General features: G+C 37.4%; 1 protein-coding gene across 3 annotated transcripts in view; it reads right to left on the reverse strand.

Annotated features, from left to right (window-relative positions):
- TRIP11 (thyroid hormone receptor interactor 11) overlaps positions 1 to 26,048 on the reverse strand; it is a 63,492-nt gene that overhangs the window by 10,050 nt on the left and 27,394 nt on the right. For 2 of the 3 annotated variants that reach the window (XM_046647528.1, XM_046647527.1), the window contains exons 10-16: positions 25,256 to 25,468; positions 21,651 to 24,671; positions 18,674 to 18,814; positions 17,879 to 18,072; positions 13,727 to 13,890; positions 12,830 to 12,933; positions 8,727 to 8,826 (exon numbers count right to left, since the gene is read on the reverse strand). In XM_046647528.1, the coding sequence (XP_046503484.1) occupies positions 8,727 to 8,826; positions 12,830 to 12,933; positions 13,727 to 13,890; positions 17,879 to 18,072; positions 18,674 to 18,814; positions 21,651 to 24,671; positions 25,256 to 25,468 (3,937 nt within the window). The remainder of the gene's footprint in view (positions 1 to 8,726; positions 8,827 to 12,829; positions 12,934 to 13,726; positions 13,891 to 17,878; positions 18,073 to 18,673; positions 18,815 to 21,650; positions 24,672 to 25,255; positions 25,469 to 26,048) is intronic. The other variant, XM_046647529.1, reaches the window with a different exon arrangement.

Below are 26,048 nucleotides of genomic sequence, written 5' to 3' on the forward strand. Positions count from 1 at the left end.
AACTGTGTGCAGTAGCTTGTGGTTTTTCTAAATTGCAAAAACCTAAATTGCAAAATGTAATTCATATAATATGCTAACTTTACCAAAATAGAGATGGTTGCCATAACCATATTATAAAAGCAAGGTTTGTGTTCGGAAAATCTACTACAAACATTTCCTTTCCTGTCTTTCCAGTAAGGAATTTAAACTTGGACATTAAAAAAAGAAAGAAAGGGAGAGAACAAGACTATTATTAAAGTCTAAGTAAGTAGGACATTTTAGATTCTTAATAGGCACATGTATACCGAACGCATGGTGCTCTCTGGGCTTTTTCTAGTACTACATTCTGAATGCAAACAGAACTCTGAACTATTCAGAGGAAGAACAGCAAGTAAGTTAATTTCTTGTCGAGGTTCTGAATTAACCATTCCACTCACGAGCTAAAGTAGGACCCAGAGTAAAGAGGGGCACAGTTTTCTCTTTCATCTTCCCCTACTACCCCCCAAAGCTCTAGAAAGGAAGCAGAGAAACAGAGGTCAAACTTACCCCACCCCTACCTTCTCCTTCTCTGAGATTTCCCTTCTTCTATCTACTTTTTTCTAAAATTAATGATGTTTTATATTGATTACATGTCAAAATGATAATATTCCAGATATACTGGGGTATATAAAATATTATTAAAATTAATTTCACCTGTATCTTTTTACTTTTGTAACATGGCCACTAACAACATTTAAATGATACACATGGCTTGCATTCTGTTTTCTTCTTTGTTGTTTTTTTTTTTTTTAAAGATTTTATTTCTCCTTTTTCTCCCAAAGCCCCCCGGTACATATTTGTATATTCTTTGTTGTGGGTCCTTCTAGTTGCGGCACGTGGGACGCCGCCTCAGTGTGGCTTGACGAGCGGTGTCATGTGCGCCCAGGATCCGAACCAGCGAAATGCTCAGCCGCTGAAGCCGAGCGCGCAAACTTAACCACTCGGCCACAGGGCCAGCCCCAGCTTGCATTCTGTTTTTATTGGATAGGATGGCTTTGGAGCATCACCAGAATATAACCACACTATATTGCCTCTTACTAAAAAAAGAGACAAAGCCGAATGACAAATAGACATCTTCAGAGTAAAATGTACAAAGCAAAGAGTTGATTCTGATAAAAATTATTTTAATAAAATAAATTGGAAAAACTTAATTTTGCTCTGTGAAAAACTGAGCAAGAAATGTCTTAAAGTTCAAGTCAAAAATATTTTCTTGATGAAAACTCATTAATATTGGTATAATTTTGATTAAAATCTCTGTGTTCTGAAAGTTAGGGTCAAAACATCCTTAAGGCCAAAATAACAGGGTAAAATTTTTTAAACTCACTATCAGAATACAAGTCAGTCCTGAGCTAATGTGACAGAGAACTGGTAACTCTGCATATCCTTGCAGGCATGCAGAGAGCTATTCCAAATTCAAACAGTAATTTAAAGGTATTCTGATATTTGAGTCTAGAAAAAAGCCCTCAGAATTTGGGGTAAGGGATTGGAAGGGTGGTATTAACTAGGAAAGGTTTAGAAAAGAAAAGAAAGTCAAATACCAACTTCAAAGGTGCCTCCAGACTCTCTCTTTCCCTGGGCGCCCTTTGTCTCCTCCCATCAGAGATTCTGAACACCTCGCCACAAACCCTGAACGCTAATTCAAACAGCAATTTGAAATCAGAACTGTATTTATATGGGCAGGCAAAACACATTTATATGGACAATCAATTCAGGTTATTCAGAAATGGGTTTTTAGCCAAATACAATATCCCTGTGAAATAATTTAACATGCCAAAGTAATTCTTTGAAAGTTACAAAAAAAAAAAAAAAAAGGCAGGGGCAGGGGGTTACACTTTTAAAGCTGAACAATAAAGCATCTGAGATTTACTCTCGTTTAGGGGGAGATTTACTCTGAATATACGACATCCCCAAGCCTGCCATATCATAGCCTCTTTGTTGTAATGCCTAGAGATAGCCCCATGGTCTTTTTATCACTTGATTTAAAATGAAAACTGAACATAAAACGTAATTGACTACAACAAATCAGCCCACCATCATTTTACATTTTACTTGTGATTAGTAACACTGCACTCTACACTGCCTTCCGAGAACATCATGAAATTAGGTCACACTCCTTACAAAGCCATTTGGCTATTTCATGACTAAGCTCTCTTGGACAAGATTCAGTCAGGTTGAAGAGTCACCTGACTGAGAAAAGGAACGTGGCTGGAACAGCACTGGAGAGTCAGAAGGCCTGCATAGGAATCATGGTCCTGTCACAAGACCTGGACATGAATCACGGTCCTGTTACCAGGCCAGACTTTGTTGTCTATTTTGCAAAAGAAGCATGCTTTTCTTAAAGGATTTTGAGAGAATCTACTGAGTAATTAAATGTGACCTTTCTCAAGAGCAAAGTGCCGTAAAAAGCATCAGTATTCATTCATCTGATTTCTTAAAATAACTAAAGAGTTCATCTTTGAACCTAGCCCTAACCAATATCAATAATATGTATCACTTTGGTTATCATTAACAGTGATCATTTTTCCTCCATTTGTCTTATCTGTCACTTTACAAACCAAGGCAAGTCAACAGAAGGAAGAAAAAAACATTAGAAAGATGATTTCACTTATAGATGTCAGTAAATAAACTGGATCTAGTGTCTTACCTGCACTGGATACCTTAAAAAAATATTTAAATCTGATATATTAAATCTAATACAAGGAAACGTGGACTCTTCATTTAGTTAAACATAATCAAAGCAAAAGCTACAAATTAGATGGTCTTTTTATTACAGAATTTCAACTTACACAAGATCACTTTCATTATAACAACAAATAACATTTTTTTAAAGGCATCTTATATTTATTTACATTTGAAGTTAAGACATATTAGCACCTGCTGTCTTGTAACTCAATTCTGTTCATCCATATCAGACACAGAATTTTAAGGTCTAGAGTACATGGTAAATGCTTTCTTGTTCCACAATTATAATTATTAATTGCTGAAAAGTAATTTTTGAAATTCCACTTCCTAGCAATGAACTCACAGGAAAAGAATTTTATTAATTTGATATAACCTCATTAATTCGAATTTCACTAGATCAGAATCTGTGATTAAACTGAAATAGCAACGCTGAGGTCTACTGGGTTATTTGTATACTTAAATTAGAGTTACTAAGTGCATTTGAAAGAGATGTTATATAAACATTTTTAACGTAATCAGATCAAATTTATTTTCCCCCTCCTCCCTCAATTCTTTAGTATGAATTCAAATCATTTGTACCGCAGTTTTCCATATCAAAACAAAAATTTTTTAAAAGACTAAATCTTGTGAGTCAAGTTACATATTTAACTTTTATAGGTTCACTCAAACCAGCCATATCCCAGAAGAAAACACTGCAATTTTGTCAGTGAAAAGTAAAATCATTATAATAATTTTGCTACTTACTGAACAGCATCATCACTATAGAAAATATACTATACAAAAAGTTTTCTAGGCTGCAGACTGAACCTCAACTCATTTCTGAAAGTTCCCTGTTGCATATCAGCACACACTAAATTTGGCCCAAAGAAATCTTTTGTTCAGCCCACAAAGGGTTTTTAGAAAAATTGTGTCATATTAAAAAATTGGAATATTTCATATAAAAGTCTACATTTCCAGTGTCCCTCGAAAGATCTGAAGAGTTGGCAGCACTGGGCTCGCCTTCCTGCTTGGCAACCGTTGTGTGTGGAGCTGAGAATTTCCTGCCCCTGTAAGAAACTCTCCAATTCACCATAGTGTCAGTCCTATTTGCTCTTTTATATTGTCATTTGGGCCCCAGTTCACAATTTGTGGCTGTGATCCATACCTATAGTTTCATTTCGCCACATAGCAAGCCACTTCCACCTCTGCGTTCCCTTTGGTTATTACTTGTCCCCAGATCTTCACCAGTTTCCACATTATACCACATAGTCATACGAATTGCTCCCTCTGTCTAGAATGCTCTTCCCCAACTCCCTGCCTGCTTAGCTGGACCTATCCACCAGTTGAGTGAGGTCAAGCATACCGTTCACTAGTCTGTTCCACCCTTCCATACCACTGTCACCAATTCATTGCATGGAAGTGATTGCGTGTAGTCCTCCTCTTTGGGCCTGACTGCAGGCCTCCTCAAAGTAGGACCTTGTCCCCTATCTTTGGACCACCACTGCCTATTTCAGTGCTTGGTACACAGCAGAAAGAAATACATTTTTGACAAAGAATGATTGATTTTTCTCTGGGAAGGGAGAATATCTGGGAAGAAGAGAACACAGGACAAAAAGAACAAATGATTTATGTTCTGAATTACTCATCCATACGAGGGAAAATACACAAATAACATTAACTCAAAACATTCTCATCTCTACATAATTTACTTTTTCCTTTATACTTAGAAGAATTAATAAAACACACATTTAAAATCATAACCATTAAGTTTAAAAGGGCTTAATTATTTACCTAATTGATACAAACGTTTTTGCTAACTGAAATTTTGGCATTGTTTAGTATACCCAGATGTTTATATCATCACAAATAATTTTTTAACCATTTATGGCAATTCAGAAAACTGCATCTGGTATTTCTTATATGTTTCCTCTAAAATCACCACTTCTGCCAAAAACATCTATAAAGAAATCCCTCAAAAGGTTTGGGTAACAAAGCGTCTGGGAATGTATTTGGCCTATGTTCAACAGGACATTATATGTTTTCTTGTATAAATCATGTCCTGGAAAACAGAATGTCTTTATTTAAAATAAAAACTCTACCATCCAGCACCATAAAAGTAGTTCCATGAAAAACATTTTAAACTTCTTTTATATTCATAGTTTTAAAACATGTTTTTATGCTTCATATTACAGTAGGTTTACTGGGGCTCGTTTTATATGTTCTTCTAGATTTTCTTTAAAAAAACACTCTACGGAAATTTTCCATTCTCAACTCATAGAAGATTTTTAAAAGAGCACCAAACCTTCTTAAGAAAAAGAAAATAATAGTTATGGGGCCCTTTAAGACACAGCTATAAAATGGCAGACACACCAAAAGATTTTCCCAAAGCTAGAATCTAAACTTGTATTGTTTATGAAAACTTTTTTTTTTGCATACCATAAAATTCACCACCCTTTTGAATAACAGTTATCAAAACAAGAACTACTTTGTGCTATTTCAATTTTATCCAATCATTTTCATTTAAACAGGAATTTATCTCCAGGATGATGGTAGAGAACAAGCAGTAAAGGAAGGAAAATGTCAAATTTGGCCATAAATATAGCAAGACAACACATCTTTTACCAGTTCAGCTGTAGCTGAGGTTCCCATAGGCGTGTATTTTCCCATGAATGACACTTCCATAGAAATTCTGAACTCTGATCAACTCAGAATAGTTAAGGAAAGACACTGTCCTGTCTGCTCCATAGAGGACTGAGTTTGAAAAATCACTGAAATATAGGATGGCATGTGAAACAAGTCTTTGGAACTACGTTGAAAAAGAACACTTCCAGGTAAAACGTTGAGAGAACAACTCTGAAAAGGAAGGGTAGCAGTAACTCTTCCACCCGCCAACATCATCTACTAAAATAGGGGGCCTGTAGGTTCTTAGGGTTTCCTTTCATTGTTACTTTCCCATGGGAGGGTAGTGATGAGGAGAAAGGAAAGAAAGAGAGATGGTGTAGGGAGGGTTCTTACATTTTCGGGGTGAAATCCTACTACTGGTTTAGGGCTCCGCTCCATTCCTTTCCTCCATGGAATGCCCTTGACCCTAATGGGCTTCTTGGGGAACTAAATATGCACTGTGTTATGACCACTGTCTTAAACTGTGAACCTATGGTGTATCCATGTGATCTTACGTCCTTAACTAAGCTCCCTGTAAAAAAGGATCCTATCTAGTATCTCACATAGCATCTAACAGGAAGCCAAGTAGCTGGTTCTCCTTAAATACTTAATGCCTGATAAGGTATCTTCATACTTTTCATACAAGGCATGTAAATTTCCTGAACCCATAACCACAGTTGTACATTCAGGACACTAAAAATTATGTACTCTAAGAATGATCGAAATCATCAATAATCTACTGTTTTAATACTGGTGTTTATACACAACATAGCTCCCTTTTCATATGTTCGACCAGACTGAATCATTTCATCTCTGGTGGCAACGACAGAATCAAGCATTGCAAATAAAATGCCACTTTTTTAAGTGAGTTTCCTAATATTGTTTAACTGTTGAAACTGCGTATCAACTAATCATCAGTCTACAGATGCTCAGAAATAAAACAATACTTTGCTTCTATAATTCAAGTCTCCATGTACTTTCGGGCAACAAAAGCCAATCTGTCTTTTTCAAAATTGTTTCTCCTGGCAAATATTTTCGCTGTCTGGCCAAGTTTTGTGTTAAAAATAAAGTACAGTATTACAACATCAATCAACATTTAAAGTACTTAATGATCTATGAAAGAAAATATACAGTGATTCGCTTGAAGCAACCAAGCCAATCAAAGTTTTATTTATATTACCAAATCAAGAGTGCAACTTTGAGAAAATAAAATCACATTTGTGTTTAGAAATACAAAAGCAATATTAAGCACTTAGCTAAGACAAGAAAACAGCTTGTTAAGAAGAGCCGTAAACGGCAAGAATGACTTAAAGAGAGGACAGAGCTAACTGGCTCCTGACTCCCCTTCCTGTCTGTGCAGCACTGGCCTCTCGCCTGCCCTTTCAAAGACCAGTTGTATAAGCATAATTTGAGCCTTTTCTGTAGCTAATATTGACTCCACAAAATGAGTTCCAGGTTGTTATACATTTATAATGAATATTAATTACACTTTATTACATGAATAGAGACCTAGGCCACCTAAGCCTTGTCATTTATAGTCAAAACCTGAAAATATTCTACCTCTGGGCATTTAACTGGGTGCCTGCACAAAAACTAAGTAGTGCAGGAACTCTGATAATGTTTATCAACTACGATAAGTCACAGAACTTTTTATCTTACCATCATCTACCGGGAATGACTCAGGCAGATGTCTAAAAGGGGATGTGGCCTTAAATATTATAGAAGCTGACAAACAGCACGGAATTGTCACAGACCAATGAGCTGGTTCAGAATACTGCCTTTTCACCTCCATTAGCCAAGCCCTACCCTAAGATATCAATTCTTTGGCTAATTCCTTGGGTGCATATCTCCTCTGGGTTGCCCATATGTATTCCAGATAATGCAGTAGCTGCATTCGCCTTCAACCTAACTAGACTGTTTTCCCAATAAATATTGCCTCCAGGCAGGGGCAACCATTTCAACATTTGGGGCACAACACAGAGGATACTGCCCTATCTTCTAAGGAGATGGTGACATACAGAACAAAATACAAGTCAGACTATAAATAACCATTTTCCTGACAGGAAGAAACATAGTAACGTGGAATGACTGTGAGCTTTGGCCAAGAGTAAAAAATCAGAGTTCAAAACTCAGTTTCCTTAACTTGTAAAATGGAACTAGTATCACCTACTTTAGAGTTGCTTGTGAAGAGCAAATGAAATAAGAGAAGACTAAATAATACAATATATGTTATATAAAACAATACTCAACAGATAATCATGTCCTTCCTGCCCATTTCCAGCTGCTCTGCTAGATTTAGAGTTCTCAGGTTGACCAAGTCTTACCAATTGAACAGCGGACTTTCAGTTGGGCAGTAATTTGCCTCAGAGTCAAGTCATCGTGAGGACAACCACCTCACATGATCTACCTTACTGTTTCTGTATTCCTAAAACTCTCTTACCTCCTGCCTCCTGCTAGATTTAGGCCAACTTACTTTGGCTTGTCTTTTGGTATCCACGCTTCAGTAGTTCTTGTCTACTTGCGTCCAAGTCACTGTTTCTGGTGTCTGACAGTAACTCTGCTGTGCCATCGCCTTCTACTTTTGCCTGTTTCTTATTTTATGTTGGTGGTACTCCTAATTCCTTAATTACGTACCTTGGTGTTACTGTGCCTAACACAGACACCTAAAGTTGCTATATTTCTAGGTTCCATTATCACCTTTCCGATAACCCCAAATCATTACCTACTAAATGCAGCCCTAGAATAGCTTCAACTTCCTGGGGACCCTTAAATCAGAGATTAAATGAGGACATGCCATCTCTGTCAGCTGCTAGATTCAACACAGCACTAGGAACCACCTGATTGTCTGAGGCCTCACTGAAAATACAAAGCACAGGACTCACCTTAAGGAATTGACAGGGCTTATGAGATACCTTACAAGGATCAAAAACTACACAATGAGTGCCTGTATGTACAGCACTATCTATAATCATAAAGAGCTAGTTACACCCAGATATTCATTCCACAGAAAGTTACTCTTTTACTTGAGAATACTGCCTTCTTTAACACTTCAGATGGCTTTAGGTAGGACAAACACGGATTGATCAGGGAGAAGTCATAACCATAATAAGTCAGGTCAGTCCCCCTTGAAGGTCAACACGGTGACAGCCAACACAACTGGACTGCCTCAATATCCAGGAAAACTAACTGGACAGCCAGGGCCAAATTATGACTCCGGTTTCACTGGGACCATATTCAAATTGAAGCAAACTAGTCATGGGAGATGGAAGTGGGAGTCACATACCAACGCAAGTTGGATCACTCAGCTGAACCAGCACATGAGGGAAACCACGTTTCATTCAACACTAGTGTTGTAGGAAAAAAGAAGGGAAAGAATAAAAACCTACTTTGTTTTTTAAGTTCTTCGATTTGCTCTTCCTTTAAATCTAACTGTTCTGTAAGTCTTGATGCTGAATCCAATGCAGCATTTGCTTCATCCAAACTCTCCTGAGGAAGGAAAGCTCATTAAAAAGTGGCATACAAAAATTATTTCATAAACTCTAGGGCTGGAAGACATCTTAGGGTCAATCAACTCTTTTCTTTTCTGCTGAAGAAGCTGTACTTCTGTGACCTTGGCAAGTTCACAAAACTAACAAGTATCAAAGAGAGAACCCACACTTCACAACAGAAAACTGTCTTTTTTAGAGGAACTACATGAAAAAAAAGATGCTACTAAAAGACAGCATGGTGACAAAAGTAAAAAAAGTGAGAATAAAAACTACAAACAGCAGAGATAGAAAGCCAAAATACAGGAACAAATGTTCTTCCTAATTTTTGTAAGTCTGATGGGTATATAAAGTTACGTTTCACTATTAGTTTTTTATTTCCCTAACTACTAGTGAGTTTGAGCATTTGTTCATGTTTACAGGGCAGCTGGATCTTCTCTTCTGTGAAAACCTCTCTTTGCATATCTTGCCCATTTTCCTATTGAGCTTTCTCTTGTCAGTTTGTAAGAGCACCTTATATAGTAGACATAAACCCTTTGTCGGCTACAAATATTATTTGCCAGATCTGCCATTTGTCTATTGCCTGTAAAATATCTCTTGCCACGTAAAAGTGTTTAAATTGTATATAATCAAACACGTCCTACTTTGCTTTTTATAGCTTCTTGAGTTTTAGACTTAGTTAGGCTCCTCCTTGCCACTAGACTATTCACGTGGTCTTCTACATTTTCTCACAAGATATTTTTTTTTTTAATATTCACATCTTTAAAATATTGTTTCTCCATGGGAGTGCTTCTGGCATTTTGGCCCCTGCCCACTAAATGCCGGAAGACCCATCCAGTCACTGTAACCACCAGAAACAGTCCCAGATTTCCAACACCACCCCCGGTTGAGAATCCCTGCTTCAATACAACTGAAATTCACTTTTATATATGGTGTAAGATATGGGTCCAGTTTTACTTTTTTCCATACAGAGAGCCAGTGGTGCCAACATAACTTATTAGATAATCTATCGTTGTTCCCATTAAATGAAATTTGTTTAATTTAGGATTTAGTTTTAAATTCTGAAATATATCATGGGCTCTATTTCTGGATTCTCCTTCTGTTCCACTCATCTAGTCAACATGGTGCTGATTTATGGCTCTATTTTGATATTTAGTAGGCAAGTCCCTCCTCACTGTTGTTCTTTCACACAATTTTCTTGGCTGTTCTAGAGTATTCACCCACGGAAATTTCAGGTCAAGTTTTAACATCTTGAATCAGAGTGTGACAGCTTTTCGGATGTACCATCTTAGCTCTACTTCACAGTTATTCAATCAAACATAATCTAGACGTTGCTGTGACTATTCTGCAAATGTGATCAAAGCCCCTGATGAGTTGAATTTAAGGAAGTCACATTATCCTGGATAATCACGGTGGGTCTGACTGAACCAGTTCAAAATCCTGAAAGCAAGGCTGAGGCTGCTCCAAATAGAGAAGAAATTCCTTCTCTGGACAGCAACTTTGGCCCCTGCCCATGAGTTCCAGCCTGCTTGTGATTTTCCTTCCTGACCCCCCGTGGACAACAGCTTTGGCCTACGCCCGTGAATTCCAGTCTGCCTGTGATGTGATCTTCCCATTTTGACGGCCAGCCCTATGAATTTCAGACTTGCTTAGCCAGCCCCCACAATCATGTTGCCAGTCCCTTGTAATGAATCTCATAGGTATCCATATATATCATATCTATCAATGTGGGTGTTGGGGTGTGTGTGTGTGTGTGTGTGTGAAGAACCTACTAGTTTGGCTTCTCAAGTTGAACCCTGACTGATACAGAGAAGTAGTGAAACAAAAAATTTTAAATAAAAAATTTAATATTCAAAATCCACAAAACTAAATTTACTGTAAAGGAAATTAAATAAACTTTCAAACGATTTTTTTTTTTTGCTGAGGAAAATTTGCCCTGAGCTAACATCTGCTGCCAGTCTTCCTCTTTTTTCGCTTGAGGAAGTTTAGCCCTGAGCTATCACCTGTGCCAGTCTTTCTCTATTTTATAAGTGGGATGCTGCCACAGCATGACTGATGAGTGGTGTAGGTCCGTGCCTGGGATCCAAACCTGTGAACCTGGGCCACCAAAGTGGAGCGTGCAGAACTTAACCACTATACCACAGGGATGGCCCCTCAAATGATTTTTTTAACCTCACAGCATTTATATTTAAGAGATCATTAAAGTTTAAAACTACACTAAGACTTTTTCGAAAATTAACATTTAGATTTCATTATTCTTTCTACTATTTGTTTTTTATTTTATTAACTTCAGCCTTTATCTTTACTAATTCTCTCAGTTTCTTCTCATTTAGTTTGTTCTTTTTCTAAATATGCTACATTTTTACTAAAAAAAAAAAATAAGGTTACTTTTAAAAGAAGACCTGGACTTTTACCAGTATAAGAGACTAGATACTCTGGTCCCATTGGAAACACTGAAAGTGTTGGATAAAATGTCTTTTGAAATGTTATTAGTGAGCTGACCAGAAAGCAAGCACAAATGGTCAATAAACATACTGCAAGGTGCTTGATCTCATTAGTAGTCAGAGAAATGCAAATTAAAACCATAAGTAGATAGCCCTTCCCACTTACCACACTGACAAAAACTTTAAAAGTTCTGATAATGCCAGTGTTGCCAAGGACGTAGAAGAAGAACTCTTAGGCACCACTGGTAAGAGTGAATTAGCACAACTGCTTTAGAAAACAATCTGCCATCATCTAATACAGTTTAAAGTACCCATCTATATCCCATCACTTCGCAATTCTAATTAACACATACCCGAAAGAAACTCTTACACACGTGCACCAGGAGACATAAACAAGGAGGTTCACAACCACATTGTTTGTACAGCAGATAATGGAAACGTCCATTATCAGTAAAATGAGGAAATAAATTATATATTCATGCAATGAATACAGCAGTGAAAATAATGAACTTTCTATACATAGTGACACACAGCAACATGGCTGAAACTCATAAAGATAAGAATATTCAGCAAAAAAAGAAAGTCTCAGAGAATTACTCAATTTACATACAGTTCAAAATTCCATTCATAGAGAGTTTAAAACTATGCGAAACCAAAGAATGTATTGTTGGGAGATGTAAATCTATGTAACAAAACCATACAGGAAAATAAGGGGATGACCAACATAAAATTCTGGAATAGTGGTTATCTGTGAGGTAGTAAGGAGAGCCAGAGGTGCAGAAGGATGCAGAAGGAACTTCAAAGGACGACATATTATTTCTCCTACTGGGTGGGGAATACGTGGGTATTCTTATATTTATATGTATTGTCTAAATATTATTTTGCAGCCACTCAATATTTAATAAAAATTTCAAGCTTTAAAGGAAATATGCCTTCACTTATTTGGAATAGTAACACTCCTGAATAGCATATTCACCACTAATGACAAGTAAATAAATTTTATTATTTTCCACAAGCTATTGCCAGTCTACTTACAACTTAGAAAAGTTTATCCTAAATCTAAAAGCAAGTCACTTTGGTGTCATATCTCTTCACGGGGGTTCGTTTTATTTACATCTTTTACATAATTTTTGTAGGTATGAAATATAGCATAGTAATAAAAAGAAAAATATTTGAAAGGATTACGCCACCAAAGAGAAAGACTTAACGGGATAATATACATTGAAATGTGAAATAAAGTGCCCAATATACTTTGTTGAAAAGACAAAATTGTAAAGTTAAAATTGTAGGTTAATTTTTTTTTTCAGCGATCTCTAAAATACCCATCTGTGCTAAAAAATTTACATGTCCCCCATCTCACATGTGCTGTGTCTACTCTCAACTCTACGTCGCTGAGGGAAATCCTGAGCATCTCATCATGCCCCAGCAGAGGGTACAGAGCAGCCACTCAAACAATATCTAACAAATTAATTGTTCAGGAGATTATTTCCAAGACAAAGATTCTACAAGTAATTGTTTCATGAATAATAAAATTTATAAGAGAAAATTATTTCGACCAACCTGTAATGAAACTAATTTTCCTTCCAGATTTTCTGCCTTTTTCTTCCATTCAGCTACAAGTTGTTTGTGCTTTTCTAGCTCGGCAGAATACATAGCTTTTTCCTCTAAAGAGGAAAAGAAAGTTACATCAGTATTTTGCAATTGTGTGATAAAATCAGAACTTTAAACCACCTGAAATTTTAATAATTCAACAAAAATAGTTCAAATGTCTCAACAAGAACATTGTATAGGCCGTAGTGATCACGGTAACTGCAGTGAAAGTGATGAGGTCAGCTTTGCCTGCCTAAAGCCTTCTCCATCTCCTCCAGCTTGCAAACTCTGCCCTCCCTTCAGAACTCCACTCGCATATTTCCTCTTTGGCAAAGCTTTCTCTATGGCCTCGTACCATACTACCTTGAGCACATGTCCAGAAAGTATTTCTCTGTCTCCAGAAAAGTATTTCCACCAGGACTAGAAAATGTAGTTACCTCAAAGTAGAGATGAACAATTATGAACAATTAACCAACATTTCAAAGGATAGCAATTACTGATGAGTAACTCTTTCAAGTGGCTTGAACCTCTAACCAATCTCAAAACATAACCACCTTTGCTACGCATGCGCCCCCTCTCCTTTGCATCCTCTCTCCACCACGTGATCACCCAGCCTACGTGACCCTCAAACCTTGCCAGCTCTCACCTCAACGGGTCGTGCTACAACAGGAAGCAAGGTTCTGATGATCACTGTGCACAGTTTATGTTCCCTAGTCTTAAGTGTGAAAGGAGTCTAAATTAACTTACTGATGCTGCCTAACCTTCCCCAGGTTTCCCCAGGCCTAATCTCAAATAGCACTCAAAGAAGCCAAAATTCCCAATAACAAAGCAATTTTTCTCCACTGCGAGACTGCCCACCCCACTTACCTTGTTGGAAATGCTCTAGGACCATCTGCAGGTTGGAGAGTGAGAGCGCATACTGCTTTACCTGTTCCCGGGAGACCGAGAGCTGCCCGGCAGCCTCATCCCTTTGCTTGGAGACTGTATTCAACTGCTCCTGCAATGACTCTACCTGCAAACTGGCCTGATGGCTTCAGACAAAGAGAATACAGGTCAAACCGTTTCTATTTAGAGACTTCAACAAGATGGAATGCTGTCCCTACATTTCATTGCATTAAATGCAAGTGAGGTTTCAAAGTATTTAAGCACTTTAACAAGATGAAACCTCTTCCCTATGTTTTACCATTTTAATCATTGCTAAGTGTTCAGTTCAGTCACATTAAGTACATTCACACTGTCTACTACCATCACTGCCATCCCGCTCCAGAGCTTTTCTAGTCTTCCCAAGCTGAACCCCACACCCATTAAACAGTACCTCCCCCTTCCCCCAGCAACCTCCATTCTACTCTCTGTCTCTAGGAATTTGACCTTCCCCACATCTTAGTGCATTAAATTCAAGTTAGATTTCAAAGAACCTTGAAGAGTTCCTCTGATCTTTGTTCTCCCTGTTTTTTGTAACTCAATCATCCTTCCTGTGAAAGTGACTGAACAAATAGCAGTCACTGCAATGACAAAACTGGGCTAAAAAAGAAACATCAGCATAAGAAAAACTTACAAATAGCCTGGAACTTTCGTGTTTCCAGACTAAACCTCTAAGATGTACTTTATCATAAAATTGCAAGTTGTATGGGACCTTGGAAGTCATTTTGTCTAGCTTCCAACCCAACAAGCAACGGACTCTACGACACCTCCGTGCTTTTGACGCTTGAAATCATGGTGAACTCACAACTTTCGAAAGGCTATCCCACTGATTAACTGCTCTGATTACTAGTTAATTATCTTTTACTATCATCCTTTTTTCCTGCTTACATTAACTATTATAACCGCTACACCTACTCCAAATAATAAATCAGAGATCCCTCAGGGATTTATATAGCGCCTATGCAGGCTTATGTCACTGATGCACTTCCTTAATGTATACTGATTACACACAAAATACTGCAATAGCCTTTGCTGGGATTTTAATGTCCAGTTAAATTGTTACTCAAAAGCAACCCATTAAAGCCCATTAAGAGGAGCTTACTTTGAAGAAACTTTACCCAACAGCACCCTCTTGTGGAAAGAGCAGTAAACTGATAATCAGGAGACAGCTCTGCCCTCAAATGTCCCTGGACTTGATTCAACTTTGCTGGTCAGCAAATCACTCAAAGGGTGATTGTAAGGATGAAATCAGCTGTGACGTCACTCAAAAAGTTAATAAATACCAGGTGTTACTATTGTTAAGCAAGGGCTCAAAACACCATAATCTGGTTTGTAGATTAGAGTTACTAATACAACAAATATTTACTGAACATCTATTAAACTATGTTTAAGAACATATGATGTGGTAAGGGTACAAAATAAATGGCATCATCCCATCCTCAGTAACCTTACACTTCACTAGGCGGGAGGAAGTGTAAGACAGTTCAACAATTATCTGTACCCTAAAGTAAAATATAAGCGCCCTATCAAAGACTAAAATGAAGTACTGTGCAGATTCAAAGGAAAAGTCTCACACCAGGGTTTGGTTTTGGATTTGAGGAATGGAATGCTAAAAAAAGCATTCTTTATGAAGGAAATGCTATTTGAAGGTGAGATTAATAGAAAAACTGTTAGGGATCAGGTCTACTCCTTTTTTTCCCTCCCTGTGGAAGATTTGCCCTGAGCTACTATCTGTTGCCAATCTTCCTCTTTTTGCTGAGAAAGTTTCACCCTAAGCTAACATCTGTGTCAATCTTCCCCTATTTTGTATGAGGACTGATGCCCCAGCATGGCCACCAACAAGCGGTGTAGGTCCACACCTGGGGACCGAACCCTGGCCAACAAAGTGGAGCGTGCCAAACTTAGCCACTATGCCACCATGGCTGGACCCAGGTCTACTCTTCAGGTAGAAGAAAGAATATGAAATGAAGAAGTAGAAGAAAAAGAAATAGGAAAATAGTAGCTCTATCTAAAGAACTGAGTAACACAGTTTGGCTGGATGTAGATGCTAGGGAGAAGTAAGATTAAGGTGGTAGATAGCCAGGGACCAAATCACGAGAGTCTACCCTGGTTTTGAAAAAAGAAGTAACCAGATCACAGCTCTACTTAACAATGGTTATTCTGGCAATTATGAAGGGTAAGTGAAAGGGGGCAGAGACTGGAAACAATTTTAATCAAGGAAAATAAAGACCTGAAAATTGAAAGGAAAGATTATCAATTTTATAGGCTGAGATGTTTTGGCATTTCTGCCAGTGTGAAACACATACACAAATGCTCACTCACTGCTTTAATTCTCATTTTAAACAAGTTTCCTTCTGCGTCTGAAGGTACAATAATACACCCTACAAAAGGAGAGGAGGAGCTACCCTCAGAAGTGTTGTCTCGGGGCTGGCCCCATGGCCAAGTGGTTAAGTTCACGCACTCTGCTTCAGTGGCCCAGGGTTTCACCGGTTCAAATCCTGGGTGCAGACATGGCACTGCTCATCAGGCCATGCTGAGGCGGCATCCCACATGCCACAACTAGAAGGACCCACAACTAAAAATATACAACTATGTACTGGGGGGATTTGGGGAGAAAAAGGAAAAATAAAATCTTAAAAAAAAAAAAGTGTTGTCTCCACTGGCCTATAATTTCTTTGCAAACAGAGATAATATCTTCTTTTATCTCTCTCAGCATCACACATTATAAAAAGATAAAAAGATAAACATATCACTAATGGAAATATAAATGGATATGATTTCTTTGGAAGATTATTTGGCAGTACATTTAAAAAGTTTTAGAAATGGCCTTTGAACTAGAACTTCCATTTCTCAAACTTTAAGCTAAGGAAATAATCAGTCATCAACACAAAAAATACCTATCTTGGGATATCATGACAGCACTCTTAGTATTTTGAAAAGCTGAACTACTCTAAATGTCCAATAATAAATGACTGAATTAAAGAAATTATGGCAAATCCAAATAATGGATACTATGTAGGCATAAAATGATACTGCAGAAACACATGGCTTAATGTGTTCTGGAAACCCCCCCCCCTTTTATTTTTGGTGAGGAAGATTGGCGCTAAGCTAACATCTGTTGCCAATCTTCCTCTTTTTGCTTGAGGAAGATTGTTTCTGAGCTAACATCTGTGCCAATCTTCCTGTATTTTGTATGTGGGATGCCACCACAGCATGGCTTGATGAGCAGTGTGCAGATCTGCACCTGGGATCTGAACCTGCGAACCCCAGGGCTGCTGAAGTGAGCACACGAACTTAACTACTATGCCACTGGGCCAGCCCCAAGAAAACTCATATTATTAAGTGATAGAAGCAGGTTGCAAAATAGTATGAATAGTATGATCTCAATTGTGCTTTAAAAAATATATATAATATATACACAGGTGTGTACAAGCATACAAGGTACAACAAAAGACTATCTCTGCGTGGGTAAGACTGTGGCTTTATGTTCTTTTTGGTTTATGTGATTTTCGTGAAATGGAAAACGTTTTTGTAAAAAGAACAAAAACCCATTTTATTGAGAGAAATAAAATGTAAAGATACATAAGAAGGGACCTGGTCACTTCAAAGCTCAAATAAACCAAGAGTGAGCTCACACTGACCTAGGCCTCCACCGTGCCGCCTCCCTTACTCTCTCCCTTTTACCATCCAGACCTTGTTCAGCCTTAGCGCATTTGATTCAAAATAAAATCATGCAAATTACATTAGTTCTTTGGGAGCCTGACGAAGCTAAGTAAACCAGTGAGAATTTAAGTCTAAACTCCTAAAATGATGAGAAGCAATTATCTAGGGTAATGGTTAAGATGCAGAAGAACCTTGGTTTGCATACCAGATCTGGTTAAGAGTGGCAGACCCGACTGTGAAACACACACACACACACACACACACTGTGTGCCTAGCTCGTAAAGGTTACTAAACCTCTTTACGCTCAGCTTCTTAGTGTGTAAAATGGAGACAACGAATTCTGTGTGAATAAAACGAGGGAACATGAAAAATGCTTGAGTCTGCCACTTAAGAAGCGTTCAGTTAATGTTAATGCTAAAAAAATGAAAGAGTTACCTTGCACTTTCCATTGCATTAGAGGATGAAACTAGCTTTTCCTCCAGCTGTGTGACTCTCTTTCTTAGTTTGGCCTCTCTATCTTCTGCAGCCAAAGCTTCACGGGTGTAAGAATCTTCTGACTCTAAGAGATGGCTACGCAATCTTTCCAGCTCCTGGTTTAACCGTAGTTCTTTCTCCCGTAAATGCTGAACCTAGGCAGAGGATACTTCTTTATTTTTCTTTTGTAAAATGCTCCCTTCTCCCTGCCTACAAGCCACTTTGTTATCAAATCTCTTTCCCGTTACTGAATTGTATTAATTGTGTACTAATTCCTCACACTGCAAGATCTATTTATTCTAGGAAAAAAGTCTCCTGAAACCTTGACTGCTCGTTTGCAAGGTTTACTTTGTAAGATCTCATTCCTTGTGGCTATAACGGAAAAAGGAATTATACAAAGTACTAGGCTTTTTGTGACATCAAATGAGTAAATCTCATTTTTTTTCATAATTCATGGGTGGGAAATTTTTCCTATATTCAAGACATGCCATGGTTTTCACTTTTCTCTTTCTTTTCTTAAAAAATTGAGGTATAATTTAGTTTCAGGTATCCAACATAATGATTAGATCAAGGTTTTCACTTTTGAAAACAAAATGCACTCTGGGAGATCAAAATTCTATGACAGCACATCAGAGGAAGATGAAGGAAAAAACCACCTAAGAGAGAAATTCATTCTAACTGATAATTACAGTTTTCTTAGTTAACGGTTATTGAACCTAGTGTGTGAGCCACTGTTTCCTCAGCGGGAAAGCGTACCTCCTTCTGCACAGCGGTGTTCTCCATCTGCTTCTGCTTCAGGGCCAAGAGGACTTGGTCTCTCTCCTGCTGGAACATAACTGTCTTCTCCTGCATTGACTTAACTGCATTTAAAAGCTGATTTAACTCACCAGTCTTGCCCTTTTGGAAAGAAATAACTTTAGCTTTAAAGAAAAATATACTTAAAAAAAGACATTTCTTCATTTCATTTCTTCATATTAAATATAATATATAATATATATATATTTTAAGGAAATTCAAATAGAGTGTGAACTTTAGTTAATAATAACATATCAACATTAGTTTATCAGTTGTTACAAATGTACCACGGTAAAGTAAGATTTAAAAATAAAGGAAACTGGGTGTGAGGTATATGGGAACTCTCTGCTATCTTTATAACTTTTCTAATAATCTAAAACTATTCCTAAAGAAAAAGTTTATTAGAAATGTTTTTAAAAGAACTCAAAAGACACAATCTCTTCAGATTTACCCTACACAACAAACACTCCCAAATCACCGAGAAAATTGAGTGTGCACATGTGTGCGTGTGTGTGTGCATGTCCATTCATCAGCATATGGAATAGTTGTCAGATCAAATTGCTGGCAGAGGAAAGAAAGGGAAGTCAATTCATATGCACAGCCCATTTTAAAAGGACATTTTGGCAACAATTTAACGAAAGCAACTCTGGAATGATATCTTGCTAGACAGCTGTGAAAATTGATTCCTGAATGCATTCCATATAATATATTAACGACAACAGAACAAAGATAACTCTTCATCGCAAAAGTAGGGCCATTATTGTAAGACAATAGCTGGAATTCTAAAAAGCACAAAAAAGCGTCAGGCTGTCTACAGCCAATTCTTTTCTCTGTTTAAATATGTATATCATATGAAGCTACAGTTTGGTATTATTTTAAATTTTCATGTAAATGTTCCATTTCTTTAAGAATATATACTGTGTCCCCCCAGGACAAATCATCAAAACCAAAACATGAAACCACTTGTTCCTTTTATCTCAATACCCCCTCCTGAATAGCGAGGGCATTATTTGCCAAACAGGTTTTTCAGTTAAAAAATTTTTCATATTACAGAGAAAGAACCCTTGAAAATTAAAGCTCTCCTCTTGAGAACATCCCTTTCTTCCTAAAAAAAGATGCTATTTATTACATTCAAAATATAATAAAGGTACCCTTCAACTATAGAGTGTACTGGAAGAAATTAATTCGTTTATGCTAATTACCCTCAAATACAATACTTCAGTATGACTTAACTTACGGAAGCTTCCTGAAAGACAGACGAGCCTTCAGTAAGCCTGCACGCTCTACACCCAGAAATGTCGATGAGACAGAACTACACTGTGTAAGACGCTAAAACTACAAAAGGAAAGACTATATGAAAAGGAATACTTCATTGTTCTACGTTCCTCTATTACACTCTTTCAGCCCAAAGACGCTGCAGCCAATTTTGGTTAGCATGCAACAGAAAGCTCCTGCCCTCCAAGAGTCCTTGGCACACTCACTGCAGACTGGTCAAACACGAGGCTCAGAAGCCACACCTGAAAGGAGGCGGACACCTCAACACCATCAGCGGACCTACTTCATCAGATGGAAAGAAGGTGAAAATGAGGCATGACTTTTCCTATCAAGTGAAAACTATATCAACCATTCCCAAACTTTAATCTAAGACTCTCAGAAAACATAATTAGCAAAAGAAGTTATATCATCTTGTATGAGGTGCCTGGCAGCATGTAAATGCTCAAGAAGCACTTACTGAATATTCCACTGTTCTGCCTTATTCCTTTTCTAAATTTCTACCACGGAAAGTACAGAAATAGAGTAAAAAGGTGCTACCAAAAAAGCGCTACACAGCAACTATCATCATATGATGTACTAGGAGGTCTTCAGTACATTCTCACTAAAATCTACAATCAACTGCACGCAAAAATTTCAATATCTCAAGAACGACAGGCCAGCCCATGGCCTAGTGGTTAAGTTTGGTGTGCTCTGCTTTGGCAGCCTGGGTTCAGCTCCCAGGCAGGACCTACACCACTCATCGGTGGCCATGCTATGGCGGCATCCCACATACAAAAACAGGAAGATTGGCAACAGATGTTAGTCCAGGGGGACTCTTCCTCAGCAAAAAACAAAACAAAACTACTGACACTTTAAATATAACTGCTATAACCCTCCATTTTATGGCTGAATAAACAAACCAGTAAGATCAAAACACACTGAAAGTTCACACCAGTGACAGAAGTGGGGTTAGAATATTTACTGAGCCTACCCTGTGAAAAGCACTACTCACGGCTAACACTTTTCAAATACTGGGCTGTGACTGACTGATTCCTAAAAATCAGTTTAATGGGTCCTCCAGCACTCTGTTTAATGGAGGATCACATGTAGTAAGAGAATTTTTGATTCCTGAAACTTCTGTTTCAGTTTTACACACACACACACGCGCACACAAGTGCTTACTGTGCCACAATGTGAAATGTATTTCTTACTGCAGATCATCATCAAAGACGTAATATACATTTCACACAGCTTCCCTTTACATATAAGAATCTCTAAAACATTAATCACTACTACCAGCTACTGAACTATGCCTAAAATTTGGTTAAACTGGAATAACTTCAGAACTCCCTCTGTACACATTTATATTTTCTAAAGAAAAATACTGCTACTAAACTCTTTTTTCTACTTAATCTAGTAATAATCTAGTAATTAATTAACCTAATAATAAATTAATCTAGTAATCTAGTAATAAAATTAATCTAGTAATAAAATTAATCTAGTAATAAAAATATTTGGAAATATCAGTAATTTGGAAAATTTATTTAGAACGAATCACAGTATCTTGAAATAAATATTTCTACACAAATTCATATTCCTCTTCAAAGATAACATCAATAAACACACACACTAAAAAAGCTCCTCCACCCCAGCTTCCCTCTAGAAAACTCCATGCAGAACATACCTGCTCTTTTTCTTTTAGCAGTTGCTCAAAAGCAAGCGCTTTCTCCTTCATTGAATGGCACTCAAACTCTTTTTCTCGCAGCATCATAGAAAACTTCATATTAGTCTCCTGTAGTGCCTGATACTCTGTTTCCTTTCCCCTGGATGTTTCTACTATTTTTTCGTTTTCCCCTTTTAGTTTGCAAATGTCCATTTCTAAAATTAATGTTCTCTCTTTCAGGTTTGTGACGGCCTGCCTCAACAGTTCATTTTCATTCACCTTATTAGTGAAATTTTCATTTAAAGACAGTAACTGATCACTTTTGGCTTTGATCAAGAGGTCTTTTTCCTTAAGTGACTTTTGTAAAATATCCTGTTTCTCCTTTAGCTGCTTTATCTCTGAATCGGTTTGTTCATGTTCTTTTCTTCCTAGTTCTGACGTGGCGGCAATGGAATCAGACAATCTGTGATTATTTTCCTGAAGAGTTCTTATGGTTTCATCTTTCTCCTGGAGTGACTTTCTTAGCTCTTCTATCTCTTGTTTAGAAGACTCACTCAATACGTCAGACTTACTTGTTCTAAGAGACTCTGCTGACTGGGAAGTAAGCGATGGTCCAGAAGAGAGCTGAGGTGAAATAATATCAAGTTTTCCTAAGAGAAGATCTTTAGTATTGCAAAGCTGCCCTATGCTGTGCTGGACTTGTGCTAATTCCTGCCCAAAATTCTTGAGTTTGTTTTCATTCTGTTCATAACTTTGGATGAGGCCAGTATAGTCCACTTGTAACTTAGAACTATTGTCACTGTCAAGCACCACCTGTGCCTGAAGCTGGTGCAGCTCCTCCTGAAGCTGGGCTGACTCACGCTGCATGTTCTGTACCGTGGTCATCACCTGCTGTTTCCACTCTTCCATTTTCTTCACTTGTTGTTTTAATTTATCACGTTCCTGTAGGAGCTCCTCAAACTGATTACTATTAACACCTCCAACCTCACTACCAGTGGTGGATGTTTGTAAAACTGTCAATAAGGTCTGACATTTCTGACTTAACGCATCTATTTCAATGTCTTTTTCTCGAATGATACGTGATAAATTCTGAATGGTTTCTCTAAACATATCTTGGCCACTACTCTCAAATCTAGTGGACAATTTTTTATTTTCATCCTGCAGCTTAATGAGGGCTGCTTCTTTGGCAGCAACTATGTCTATCATTTTGTGATATTCTGTTTTTAGATGGCTATTTTCCCTAGTCTTCTCACTCAAAACAGCCAGCACTTGTTCTCGTTCCATAGCATAGGCCTGCAGCTGCTGCTGAAGGTAAACTACATCCTGGGTGTAGGCAGCTGAAGACATTCTAGCGTGCAGAGCCTGTATCTCCAAATCTTTCTGCTGGATAATCTGAGTCAGTTTACCAACTTCATCTTTGGAGAGCTGATCAATCTGTTTAGTTAAAGATATATTCTTTTCATTTAGAAGTTTAATCTCCAATTCTCGTTCTTTTATTCCTTTTACTAATTTTTCAGTTTCAGCTTTTGATAAATCATGTTTTTCACTTCCGTTTTCTATATTAAGGCTCTGAACTTTTGTTTCTTGGAAAATATCAGAATTCTCTGTTTGAACGTCCTGTCTTTCTTCATGTAACTGGGTTTTGATTTGTTCAATTGTCTTGTGTAAGTTTTTAATTTCTTCATCTTTCTCTAACAAGAGCTGGGCGTGTGTGACATTCATTTGCTCATGTTGGTATTTAAACTCATCCATTTCCTCCTTCTGCTCCCGTAATGACTGAAGTAGTTGCACCTTGCTCTGGTTCTGATCTTCAATGATCTTCCGATGATGTTTGATTTCCTCTTCCAGACTGTCCTTTATTGTATTCAGCTGCGATACCTCAGACTCTAGCTCTGTGATACTGTCAAGGGTTTTAGGCTCAGCCGTAGGCACAGCTCGACTCTGCTGTTCTCGGAGTCGTTCCAGTTCTTCCTTGAGATGATTGTTTTCTTCTTTCATGGATCCAAGATTTCTGTCTTTTTCTTCTATGGTTTGTCTTAAAATTTCATTTTTTCTTAAGGCCTGAGTATATTCATCTAATTCTTCCTGAAGCTCTGAATTTCTTTCTTGAAGTTTTTCAATAAAAATTTCCTTCTCATTTATAAGTTGTGTCAATTGCTTCTGCTCTTCTAAACTAGATGACCACATTTTCTTAGTTTCTTTATGATCAGTATCCATGTGCTCAATCTTCTCTTTGAGTTCTGCTATTTCAAAGTCTTTCTCTTGGTTAAGTTTAACTAAACGCTCCTGTTCCAGCTGTAAAGCAGAGGCGCTCAAATTCCGCGCAGCAGACAGTTCTTTGATGGTTTGCTCATACTTGTTTGCATCTTCCAACAGCCTCTTTTCAGCCCGACACAATTCGGCTTCTAACTGTCCTTTTTCCATTTTTAGGGCCTCCACAATAGTGTTTTTTTCCAGAGAAATCTGATTGTTACCAGCAATAGATTCTTCCAACTGATGTCTTACATCTTCACAAGCTAAAACCAGCTTTTCATTTTCCATTTTGAGATCAAAAGCAACTTTTTTAAAATTTTCATTGAGCTGTTCTATTTCTGAGAGATTTTGCTTTAAGCTTCTCACTTCAGCTTCCCTTTCTTGAAGTAAGTCATCCTTACAATTACTGTGAGAGTCCTGATTGTGAGACGGAGTTAACTCATCCCTGACTCTAGAAAGCTCCTCCTCCTTTTGTTTAATATGTTCCTTAAGTTCAAAGTTCTCTTTCTGGATGTTTAAATTATTTTTTTGTGATTTATTTAACTGATCTACTAAATCTTCTACTTTATCCTCAAGTTTCTGGTTGGTTAAATGCAAATCACTTAGGACCAGTTCATTTTGAATTAACTTTTCTTTCTGCACATTGAACTCTTTAGTAATGTTCATTTTATCATCTTCAAGTTGATGAACTCTCTTTATTTCATCATTTAGATCTTTTTTCAGTTTACTGATGATGCTATCTCCCTCAGTTTGTTGTTTTGATAGCTGATCTTTTATCAAAATCATGTGCTGAAAGAAAAATTAATTTGCATGGTAACTTCAGAACGTTCTCTCATTTTTAGTACCTAAAGAAAATTTTATAGAATGTCATACAGAACAGGAGAATAATCTTAGATATTTCTAATCATTCTTAAAACAAAATTTTAATCCCAACAACATTATTTACTAACATCTTACAGCAAATTTATTTAGCATTTTAGAGACTACAATCTTAAACCAAAGAAGGTAATTGATACCTGTTGTTTATTTTCAACTTTTAAACACCAGAGCAGAAGTCAACAAACTACAGCAGACGGGCTAAATCAGGCCTGCCACCCGTTTTTGTAAATAAAGTTTTATTGGAACAGAGCCATGCTTACTTGTTTATGTATCAAAACCGCAGAGTTGAATAGTTGCAACTGAGACTACAGGGCCTGCAAAGCTAAAAATATTTACTATCTAACACTTTACAGAAAAAGTTTGTCAATTTCCATGACTATGGAGCACACTGAACTAAAATATTAATTAAATCACACCAATCACTTTGCCTTGTTAATCCAGTGTTCAGTCTGCCGAGTAGAATGCATTGCCAAGCTGTCTTTCTATGGTGTTACCTTTGTAGCTTCTTGGTTCTGTCTGTCCAATTCCTCTAACTCAGCGACCAGTACTTCCTTTTCAGTAATACTCTGATTGAGTTCTTGTTCTTTTGCCTCTAAATTAAGTCTTAAATCACGTAATTCTGAATCCAAATCCATATTTCTTGTAGTTGTACTTTTAATTACTTCATATTCATTGTTCAATTTAGAAAGTGATATTTGAAGTTCTTCCTTAAAAGATAAAAGGGAAAAAAACAACACATATTGTCAACTGGAAGAGGAGACACCAAAAGATGAAAAACATATATATAAACAAAACTTGGGAATCTATTTTTAGATTCTCTGCGTTGGAAATATTATTGAATAATACCCCAGCAATGATACACAAAATTCAACAAACCACAGCCTTCATTCATGTGCAATTTTATTTGCAGCTTCAAGAAAAACATTTCTATAACCCTAGTCAAGATGGAACGACGGTAAATTCATCTTCTGGCTCCAACTTCTTTATACAAAAGCTTTCCCATTTGAGAGCCTTCCCCATCCCACTCCCACTGCTGCTTCCATTCGGTCTCCCCCTTCCCTCCCACTACACTCGTACTATTCAAAATGTCCCAAGTCTTCCAGCTCTCTTCACTTCCATTCCCTAACATCTAGTCACCAGGAGTCACAGACAAAAAGGTAAAGAATTAACACTCATTCACTCTAAAGTTTGTCCTCTCTAATTAGAAAATAAAAGGCTTCTTGTCCCTCATTAAGGAATTACTCTTATTATTGGCTTCCATCAGAACACGAAAGCTTTTCTTGACCC

This window comes from Equus quagga, chromosome 20, assembly GCF_021613505.1.
Source record: "Equus quagga isolate Etosha38 chromosome 20, UCLA_HA_Equagga_1.0, whole genome shotgun sequence".
NCBI classification, from domain to species: domain Eukaryota; kingdom Metazoa; phylum Chordata; class Mammalia; order Perissodactyla; family Equidae; genus Equus; species Equus quagga.